Source organism: Dermochelys coriacea, chromosome 2 (assembly GCF_009764565.3).
Source record: "Dermochelys coriacea isolate rDerCor1 chromosome 2, rDerCor1.pri.v4, whole genome shotgun sequence".
NCBI lineage: Eukaryota > Metazoa > Chordata > Testudines > Dermochelyidae > Dermochelys > Dermochelys coriacea.
The window spans coordinates 5,897,453-5,908,709 of record NC_050069.1 but is presented as its reverse complement, the minus strand read 5'-3'; the positions used below and the strand labels follow the sequence as shown (position 1 = coordinate 5,908,709).

Genomic DNA, 11,257 nt, shown 5'->3' with positions numbered 1-11,257 from the left:
TGCAAGAGGAGGGGCATGCTGGCATGTAGAATATGCTCAGTGCAGAGTGCAATAAGGACACACCCATGCAGACTCTCAGAGCATCCTCTGCCGTGATGTCCGAGCCATGTCTGGGCCTGTGGATGATTATATGTGTCCAACAGGTTTGGGGTTTTATAAAAGGGGGGAAAATAATAAAATCTAAACCAAGAACCAGACCCCAGAGGCTCCAATAAGTCCATTAGGAATGTCCCCATTGCTACTGATTTTACCGAGAAGGTGCTCATATACTCCAGTGAAAGACAACAGTCAAACAGCTTCAGATAAGACAAGCGGTGGGTGTTCTGGAGACATGTCAAAGTACAGAAACAGCAAGCACCAGACAGAATACAGCGCTGCTGTATAGAATTGCTCCTATATCTGTTACTGAGAGGCAGCAGGGTGTAGTGGTTAGAGCCAGGGTGGGATTCAGCTTCAAGAGGCCTGGGTTCTATTCCTGACCGTTAGTGACCTTGGGCAAGTTGCTGTATGCTTCAGTTTGCCCATCTCTAAAGCGGTGGATGATAACCCCACCTTCATCAACAGCATTGAGATCACAAAATAGACTTAGACGGGAGATATATTAATCTGCAAAGTAATAGGATGAGATTTGCATGTAAATGTGTTGCATGAGCTGTGGCGTGCAAGTGGGAAGTTAAGTGTGCAAAAGAGCACATGCAGAGAACTGCCACTTGCACTGGGTGCTGCAGGTGCATTTCTGAACATAATTCTTTTTTTTTTTCTGTACAGTTTTGCAGACCTGACCCCTTAACTGAGCATTTCACCTGCACACCTCAGAAAAGGAGGTCTATTTGGTATATCTCATTTTAAATTGATATTTCTGAAAGTGTGGGGAACAAATTGAAGCTCTTGACAAGGGTGCAGTATGCAGAGACCTCTCTATTGTTTTCCAGAGTCAGTTTTCATTTTAGTAAAAAAATTAGTCTCTAGCTCTTATGACTGTGAAAAAAACCTTCAAAATGTGACACAAGTTTAACTGATGCAGCAACATCTGCCTGAGTTTGCAGGGTGCCTGAAACAAGAGCTCCGAGATGTGAACTACCCCATTGCTTTCAATGGGTGCGATTAAATGCCAGAGATGCTATTTTAACTCCCAATTTTATTAATTCTTTCACTGCTCATCAAAGCAGGTAAGAAAGGAGAAGAAGGATGAGATTATGAAGATCTACACCAGTATTTCCCAAACTTGGGGATGAAGGAGCAGAGAAGATGTAGAAATGTTAAGAAAAATTCAGAAATGTTGACCTTTCTTCAGGGGGACAAATTTGGTTTTATTTTCCTGAAGGGGGCTCAGCTTTTAATAGTTTCAGAAATACTGCCTTAAATTATCATGTTTCATAAGCTTATAAGTAGAAGTGGACAGGAAATGGTTTTCCCATCATGTGAAATTTTTCAAGGTATCAAAAAAAACTTCCTGTCCTGCATCAGGAAAGAATGTCAAAAATCTCAAATAATTTCATGTATCAAAAATCTAAAAATGTTTTTGTTTTGGGTCAATCAAAATGTTTTGTGTCGATAATTTCAAAACATTTCATTTTGCTTGTAACCATTTTTTTCTTTGAGTCTAAATGTATTAAAATGGCTAAGCAAAAATTCGCTTTGACTCAATGAACCCAGAATTTCTAGTTCCATAATGTCAAAACAGGATGTTTTTTACAATTTCAAAACTTTTTTTCCAAAATTGTTGGAAATTTGTTCCCATTTTGTGAACAGTTTCAATTTCAACAAATTGGCATTTGGGGAGTGAAAAAAGTTTGTCAAAAAATTCCCAACCGGGTCTTCTCAGAAGTGATTTTTTGAACAGCAGCACCTGACTCAGAGGACATAAATTCTGCTGCTGTTTCAAACTCTTGTGAACATAAGAACAGCCATACTGGGTCAGACCAATGGTCCATCTAGCCCAGTATCCTATCTTCTGCCAGTGGCTAATGCCAGGGGCTTCAGAGAGAATGAACAGAACAGGGAATCATCTAATGATCCATCCCCTGTCACCCATTCCCAGCTTCTGGCAAACAGAGGCTAGAGACAACCAGAGCATGGGGCTGCATCCCTGACCATCCTGGCTAATAGCCATTGCTGGACCTATTTTCCATTAATTTATCTAGTTCTTTTTTGAACCCACTTCACAGCATCCCCTGGTAATGAGTTCCACAGGTTGACTGTGTTGTGTGAAGTACTTCCTTTGCTTTGTTTTAAATCTGCTGACTATTAATTTCATTGGGTGACCCCTGGTTCTTGTGCTAAGTGAAAGAGTAAATAACACTTCTTTAGTCACTTTCTTCACACCAGTCAAGGTTTTATAGACCTCTATTATGACCCCTTTTCGTCATCTCTTTTCCAAACTGAAAAGTCCCAGACTTCTGCCTCTCAGGTTTACCCTACCAGGGCTGTCTCTTGATACTGCTGTCTCTCCCCTACCCATGTCTTACATATGATCCATACATGGAAGTTCTCCTGCACTAGAAAGCTGAAAGGACAGCAACACTGAAGTTAGACTGGGACTCACGAGGGAGATATATGACGACTGAGCAATGAGTGCCCCCTCTGCGTGGTGTTTCTCAATCTCTGGAGCTTCCTCTCATTTCCTGGATGGATCTGTCCATTCTCACAGTCAGTCTTGCCTGTTTCCATCCCTTCTGCCCAACTCTCCCATTATTTACTGGATCTTCTCTGGGAGTGCAGCCCCCTCCCCAGGGATGATAATATTAGTTTACTATTGTCATTCCTCTAGGGGCTCTCATTATAGATCTGGACCCCACTGTGCTAGGCGCTGTACAATTTATAGGTGCCATCCTTCCCAGGGCAGCATTCACCAGGGGGGAAATTCACCCCATGCAGAGAGGCCCAAACAATGTCAAACCACCACTCAAGTCCCCCACAGACTTCAATAGGACTCAAGTGGCCCCTAGCCCTTGAGCACACTCGCTGCACTGGAAAGATGACAACAATTCCCTTAACTGGAGGGAATCTCTCTGGAGTGAAAGGGGAATGCACCGACCAACCCACGAGTGTTTCTTCAGGGCACTGCCACTGTTTCATGAGTTAATGCAATCCATTGCCAGGCAGCTTTATTTTGAAGCCCATCATTCATGCCTGCTCTTTCCTTGCCAGGTACTAAGGAATTAAATAACTGTTCCCAATAAATGGGGGAGGGAGGAGAGGCCAGGGAAAGGGACCTTGACATTAACATGGAGAGTGGAGGAGGTGGAGAGATGGTAGGAAGCTATTGGAGAAGGCATCAGCTGCAGGGGAAAAGGCTCTCATCCCACCAGCGCTGTTGAGATGCCATGAAAGGACAGAAGAGGTCAGAGCTAAGGAACTGGGAGAGAGCCAGGAGGGAGATAAAGAAAGACAGACAACAATGGCAGGGATTCCCAAACCCGATTCTGAAATAAAGCCCTTATTCAGCAAAGCACGTAACCACATTGCTTACATCCCCCAAAGTCTTACGCATGCCCTGCAGAGTGCGCAGCTTAGAACTGAGCCTGAACTCACTTCACTTGTTGCCCAAATAGCATTTCAAGCCAGAACTGAAGTTCAAAAAAAGAATCCTTGAGTAGATTTCAGCAGAGAAAAGTTGAACTATAAATAACTAATTATTACGGTTGATAAAGCAATTAATTCCTGCTCATTATTATTCCTCTTAAACAGGGACACAAAAGAACAGAAGAATTTCACATACTTCGATCGGATCATTGGCACATCAAGTCCAGACTCCTGCCTTGTGCTTCAGAGCTAGGTCAAAGACCCCTTACTCATCATGCACTGAGAATGGAATTTACTCTGTGTAAAGAGCCAGCACCAAAGCTATGGTGTCTAGGAGTTGCACTGTCTCACTGAATTTCACCCCAAACTGGTCATTTAGCAATGATGTCTATAGAACAGGGGCTTGTGAAATAGCTATTTGCTAGGGGTGTTGGTCACAATGGTCAGGCACTTAATTTATGCACTTAATTCAAATCATTAGGTCTTGAGTAACTGGGTGTGCCATGGAATTTTCCACAACTAATTGATACAACAAAGACATTCCAGTACAGATTAGCATTTAATTTAATTTAGCAAGGAGCCGGTAGAGAGATTGTCCAACTGGGTGTTCCTGAGCCAGGTCCCTTTATCGGCAGGGACAGGAATGCAGAGATAACATCTTTCCAAGAGGCCACTGTGTCTAAGAAAGCGAAGAAGCATCTTCCTAAAAGTGTCCAAGACCACCCATTGGGAATGCAGATGGCAAGCGCAGCCAAGAGAGGCTTGGTTCTTGTTGGGTGGTTCTTTGGGAGTAAAGGCTTCACCTGCCCAGCTCCTCACAGCCCAGTCCTGAGGAGGACGCAGAGGAAAATGGCTGAAATCCCCATTGCCACGTAGCTGATTTGTACACTGACCGCCCCATCCTGGTTGCACAAGTCAGAGTTACAGCAGAAGGTGGGGCGAGAACTCCCAATTTCATCCACATCAGATGGGATGCATTTCTGAGCACACGACTTGATGACGGTTGAGTCGCCCATGAAGGGGTAAACTACAACATTTCAAAGCAAGAGAGAAGAAAAGGATATTAAAGGGAGGATTTGGGGGTGGGGTGTCTCCAGCCCTGCAGGGATCACTGAACATCTGTCCCACTGGATTCCAGCTCCAATTCCAAAAAGCTTCAGGGATTGAACCAGCTGGGAACTAAACCACCAAACCTTTTGCTGGTCTCCTATGTAGAGAATCTCGTACATACATTCCTTGGGGTCTATTTCTGTCTCTTTGGGTGACGACCCATCTCTGTGTCCTTCCTGCGTGTCTCCCTCTGGCTTGGTGAACATACAGGTAGTTCTGCTTGGAAGCTAAGCAGGGCAGGCACATGCCCCTGGCTTTACCTAAACCTGGGTGCATTGTGTGTCATCTGTCTCCCTGCAGACACGACATCCCATCTCTAATCGCTGCTCATCCTATGCTCAGCCGGTACCCCTGTCTAAAGGATTCACGTGAAGAGACAGTGCCCCATCTCCTCTCTCTGGAGAAGCGTCTTTTTACTTGGCAAAGCTCAGCTATTGGCCAACGCAGGCCTCGTCCTGAGAGGTGCAGAGAACACTCTGAAGTCAAGGGATCCAGTTTAGGCTCCTAAGAGCCCAGTGATTCAGGCACCCACCAGGGAGGTGGGAGACGTAGGCCCCAGTCCACTAGCTCCCATCGCTCTTTTGTTATTTATCCGCAACAGGAGAGACTGACGCTGCCCCCATCGGGATGCCCCAGAGCTCAGGGGTTAGAGCATCATCTGAGAGGTGGGAGACCTTTCTCCCCTGGTGGCAGGGAGGGGAATTGAACCTGGGTTACCCACATGCCAGGCAAGTCTCCTAACCTCCTGCTGCTTTGTGTGGCATATAGCAGGCACCTAACCCATTCCTGCAAGAAACACCTTACATGCCTAAGCTGTGGTTGGTTCCCGTTTGCAAATCACTAGCAGAGAGAGGGGCCTCCCTGCACCTATTGCCAAGAGGAGCGGGACTTAGCAACCCCTCCTCTCAACTGCCTCTCCATTGGCTAGAGGTGTGTTCCCGCCTAGCGTGCCGGCTTTTGTGAATTGCAGTCTAAGGCGCCCGTCTCTCCCCCTTCATTGTACAGGAGCCTAGGTCCCTAACTCAGGCTTTGTGGATCCCAGGACTGTTCCTGTGCTTTGCCAGGGCCCTAAAAGTTACTCGCCGTGATGCTGAGCGTAGCAACACCTAAGTCCCTTTTTGGATCTGGACCTAAGTGACTCGCCCAATGTGAGTCCAACTGAGTCAATGGCAGAGCCAAAACTAGCTCCCAAATACCCATGTTGCAGCCTGAGTCCATCGCTAGGAATCACAGGGGAACTCTGATCCCCTGCAGTTCTAACCCTGGGGTTGGGGCTGGATGGACGTTTCTCCCTTTCCTAAATTTGAGCACAGGCTTCTCCCTCCAGGAGTCTCTTCCTTACCTTCTTCTTGGGAGTACATTACTGTCTTGCACATGATGTCATCCGTGGAGCAGTTGCTGATGGTCATGCACAGGGAGGCGCTCATCGGCTCCTGGCATGTGTAACATTGCAAGGTGTGGGCTGCAAAGAGGAACAAACCAGGGTTGCCTTCATGGGGATCAAGAGGTGCTGTCTGCCCTTCCATATCACCCCTGTTAGGGAAACCGCCACGGCACCACTCCCCTAAGGTAGTTATCAGAATGTGCTGCCGGAGCACATGGCAGTTCCCTATACATCTTGTCTGATGCATGGAGGGACATGCTGCTAAATCCACATGCCATGCCTTCGGTGTAATGCCAGGCTAGTGTTAAATTGCCTCCAGGCATGTGGGTATCAGAGGTTAAGCCGCTCCTTGGAGAGCATCATTTTGAAGAGGTTCATCTTTCAGCTTTGTAACAATTAGCTAATAAGACCCATCTCACAGTTATCTGAGTGGCAGAAACCTCAGCCAGCTAACCAGATCCAGAATAATAGACGGGCTGAACTGGTTGACACAGGGATCATTCCATTGGTGGGCTGGTCACTCTTGAGACCTGATTCTGATTTGCACTAGAGTCCCTGTGCTCATCCCCTTTACATCCCCAGAGCACAGTTGCCAACTCTCACGCGGTAAACAAGCACCCCGACTTTCACAATAAGCCAAAAATCAAGCTAATCCCACTTCAAAACAAACCAGTCCCTAAGAACCCCAACACTCTATGTGACTAGATACCTTGGGCGTGCAATCTGGGACTGGGGTGGGCCTGCTCTGCACCCCTGACTCTCTCCCTACCTTGCCGGGAGCCAATCACAAAAAAGAAGCAACAAGTCACAAACTAGCCAACAAGCAACTCACAAGCCAATTAAGCCAAAAACAAGCCCAATTTCTGCATTTTTTTCACGGGTTTGGCATGTCTGCACCAGAATGGTGTAAAGACACCTTATAAATAGCATAAATAAGCCTTCTTGTAAGTAAGAATCAGACCTCAGCCTGTAGGCTCTTTGGGCCAGGGGTTGTTTTTATTTAGCACTTTCTCCAGTGCTAAGCACATGGTCAGCACTTACCACAGAAGAGACCTTGGGGCAGTGGGTAGAGAGATAGAATAAGGCCCATGGGATTTGTGTGGGCATGAGGGAAGTCAGGCAGGCCCCAGGCTAAGACTGTTCTGTGCTGAGATGTTTGTTCCACATCAGAAAGTGGGTCTCACATTATTTTAAAAAAATTACACATTTAAACAGAGGACAAATATTATACCATAAGCAAGTCCTTCTACTAGGAGGAAACAGCCCAAACAAGCTGCAGGTGAGCTAATTCCACCCCAATTAGACCCCAAAAAGATCCCTTAGAAAACTGGACCCAGCTGCTCCCTTAGGCTTTCTAATGTAGAGTTGGACACGCTGTGGTGCTTACCGTGGTCTGGCTGGTCTCTTTGAAGGTTAAATTATACAGCTCCCGTATTTAACAAAGCACTAAACTTAGCCTTAGAGTAGTAGCTCTGCCAGTGGCCTTGATTTCTACCCTATTAACTACTGGCAGAGTAAAAGTGACAGGATTTTAGTTTCTCTGAGTCAGTAATGGGGAAGTATAAAGGGATCTTCATAGCAATAAGTTTTAGGCCCTGAGAGTGTGCATCATATGTTTATATTAATGTCCTTTGGGTTCACAAGATGTCATCAAATATTGGTGGATAAGCTAACTACTAGTTTATTATTATTGTCTTACTGGTAAAGGGGCCCTGCCTGGCCAGAAACTCAGGGTGCCGTGCAGTTTAGAGCATGGCTGGAAATGTAATGAAATAATCTTATGAAAATAGATACAGACAAATAATGTGATTGAACAGGAGAGATACTTAACCCTAACTGTTCATCATTTATTAGAAAACACATAACCATCAGGGGTAGAGGCAACAAAATTCATTATTGAACACAGAGCATCAAACTGGCACGAGTTCTGACAGGCTTTGCCCACCTTAACTTAGACAGTGATGGATCATCCATCGCTTGTCTCTGTATTGGGTGCTTGGGCAGCACAATGGTTGGCATCTTAGAAAACACCTGCAACATGTATATTTTACTCACGTCAAGTAAACAAGGGCCTATACACCTAGTTATTGTGGTGTTCTCCACATTAACACAAGGCGCACTTGTGTTAAACAAATAAACGCCTTTCTTCTTAACATATTATTCACCTAACAAAGCAAAGTCTGCTCCTAGCTACTGCATGCTGCTCTCTGCTCTGCTCTGCATTCAGATCTCAGGCAGCTCTCTGCCGGATCAGCATACAGATCCGGCTGTGTTGTTATATGAAGGGTGGCCATTTGAACGCTCCAACCACACCCAATACCCTTAGGGTAACAATAGCAGCTGGTCCCCACAGTTATACCCCACTGTCATGTCATTTCTGTAAATGATTGGCCAAAATACTGTCATCACATGTAAGCCCAGAGCTCACACTGACTTCAATGGGAGACATCTGCTCACATCCACAGACAGGAATTGACATTGTTGCTATTTTTTTTAAAGAAGTATAGGGTTTGATGGATGATAATCTGAGAATGATTTCTATAATAACTAGAACTGGGAAAATATTGCCAAAAATATTCATGGAAATTCATTGGAATAAAACCCAAGAATTCAGAATTCGCAACTCTTTTTCTGTTCAAATATTGTATTCTATTTTGCTGAAGTGCTTGTTTCTGGAAAGCAAAATTATTATTGAAATGGATCAATAATAACTACATATGAAAGGATGTGGCCTGAAGAAGAAAAACTTGAAATCTCATTGCATTCCTTCCTTCTGTTTATAGAAGTTCAGGGAGCTGAGACCACACCAGAAACCCAGTGTCAATAGCGGTGAAGAGTCCATGAGCGATCAAAAAGACTGCAATATGTTACAGGGCTGAAAGTAAAATTGAGCTCTTACCGGTGTGGGGCCGGCTCTCCCCTCCCCCCTAGAAGGGGCAAGGCCTCAAACGGAAGGGTTGGGGTTGGGGGTCAGTGACCCCCAGCCAGCCCATCTGCGCTGCCTGGCCTGGGCCCTTTTAAATCGTGGCCCTGGGACAGCTACTTCCCCCCCTACCCCCAGCCGCCAACGAGGGGGGCAAAAGGGGCAACGATGTTAAAGCAGTGCCACAGCAGTGCTTTAAAGTCTGCGTTACGGGCCGGTACTGGCAGCTAACTTTTACCAGTACGCCATATTGGCCTAAACCTCCTTACTTTCACCTCTGGGAGTAAGTTCTGTAAGGCATTGCCTTTATGTTTATACAGCGCCTAGCACAATGGGACCTTGATTTTGATTGGGTGCCACTGTAATGTAAATCATATTACTTTTGATGAAAACAATTACATTGAATCCTGGTAATGTGCAAATAAATTATTCACATTGAATAATTGGCTCAGCGCGATTAATAAATATATCATGGCCTAAAATACTTAATGGCTAGTGGCCAAAGTATTTGTTTGCCTTGTGTGAATGTTGCTCATTTTGCTGGAAGCGCTCTGAGTTACTGATGTGACTCTGAAATGTCTAGGACATAAGAATGACTGGAACATGATCAAGTTTACAGTATCTATGTAACTAAAGAGAAAGGCAGAAGTTGAGGCAGCTGTTAGTTTTATTTGTTATTTGTATTGTGGTAGCACCAAGAGGCTCCCATTACAGACTAGGACCCCATTGTCTAGGTGCTCTACAAAGGCAGAAGACAAAGATGGTCCTTGCCCCAAGGACCTTACAATCTAAGTAAAAGACAAGAGGCAACGAGTGGATTCAGACAGCAGAAGCATCAGGAAACAGTGAGACAGTATTGGTCAGCGTGACAGGTCAGCACACCAGCTGCCCAGCTGTTGTCAAATTTTCCGTAGGCATCATGGCAAATCTAGTGTGTGGGCATATCATTGTGGAGTTCTTAGGACAGTAGGAGATAAGAATATAGCCATTTGTATCGTATACTGCTAGAATACTTATGTTGTTGCTTACTGTCCGTCTTCTACACCGTAAATTCTCCAAAGCAGATGCCTGAGGTTTGTCTTATAAAGCGCTGAGCAAAGAGTTGTCACTGATTTCGGTCGGAGTTCAGGACCTACATACCTGTGAGGATCTGGGCCTAAAAAGCTAATAGGGTATCTTTCCTGACAAGCCAGTTCCTCCAGCCTCATAATCATTGGAGGTGCTTTTCTTTGACATACCTTCACTTTATTGACCTGTGGGTTTGAGGTGCCCAGAGCTATAAGCAGTTTGAATAGCATGCGGTAGGGAGAACCCATTTCATCTCCTTGCCCCGTGACTTATTATGATTTATTCAGTGGCGAGAAAGCGGCGCTCACACAGAGTTACGGATGCTTGCTGGTACATTGTCCCCTTGCAGAATGCTGAGCTCAGCAAAACTCAAACTTCTGAAAACTGGGGAATGCCCAGCTGATGTTGCCCATGCAATGTTTTTCAGCAACGCCCCCGTATGTCTCATTAACACACACATCTTTACCCTGCCAGCCTACCAATGGGCGAAATGTACAATCTCTTCCCCTCCTGTGGCAGCCCAGTCACTCTCACTCACAGGAGTCCATCTAAGGACAAAAAAGGAAAACATGGGCGTTTCCTGGTTTTCAGAAGTTTGAGTTTTGCTGAGCTCAGCATTCTGCAAGGGGCCAACGTACCACCAAGCAACCTTAACGTCGGTTTTTACTTCTCAATTTCCTATATATATATATTTTTTTTAATCAGGAAACTATAGGTTGCTGGTAGTAGTTAGCAGTCATTTTGACAGTTGTACATATCATGTCCTGCAATTTGCATACAGAGTCATGCAGCCCTGTCCCTCATCAGCTGGACCCCACCAGTTCTGCTTTGGCACAGATCCCCAGCCATGCCCCAGACCCATTCACTGCACAATCCACTCCATCCTGGTCCCTTTCCAATTGCTGGGCCCAGAGCAAAGGATAACTATGATACAGAGGAATGGTGCTCCTAGTCGTGTTTCACAATGGTTGGAGGGTAGGGTTTGAGGCAAAGCTGGCGTGAGAAAGCCCAGCCAGGGTTTCTGCTCCAAAATTCTGACAGTTTTAAGTTTGAGAGAGAGCTCCTATGACCTCTCTCTAGTAGATGCACCCCATCTCCGAGAAACAGTGAGATGTCAAAAAGAAAAGAAGTACTTGTGGCACCTTAGAGACTATCAAATTTATTAGAGCATAAGCTTTCGTGAGCTACAGCTCACTTCATCGGATGCATTTGGTGGAAAATACAGTGGGGAGATTGATATACACACA

The 11,257-nt window shown here is 45.4% G+C and overlaps 1 protein-coding gene across 1 annotated transcript; it reads right to left on the bottom strand.

The window, feature by feature from the left end:
- Window positions 1-3,881: 3,881 nt before the first annotated feature.
- On the bottom strand, window positions 3,882-6,161 carry LOC119852274 (ly6/PLAUR domain-containing protein 2-like). The gene is made up of 2 exons (XM_038393440.2): window positions 5,978-6,161; window positions 3,882-4,552 (listed from the first exon to the last, which is right to left on the bottom strand). Exons 1-2 carry the CDS (start codon window positions 6,159-6,161, stop codon window positions 4,341-4,343), a joined length of 396 nt encoding a protein of 131 aa, XP_038249368.1. The 3' UTR covers window positions 3,882-4,340.
- Between the last annotated feature and the right edge of the window lie 5,096 nt (window positions 6,162-11,257).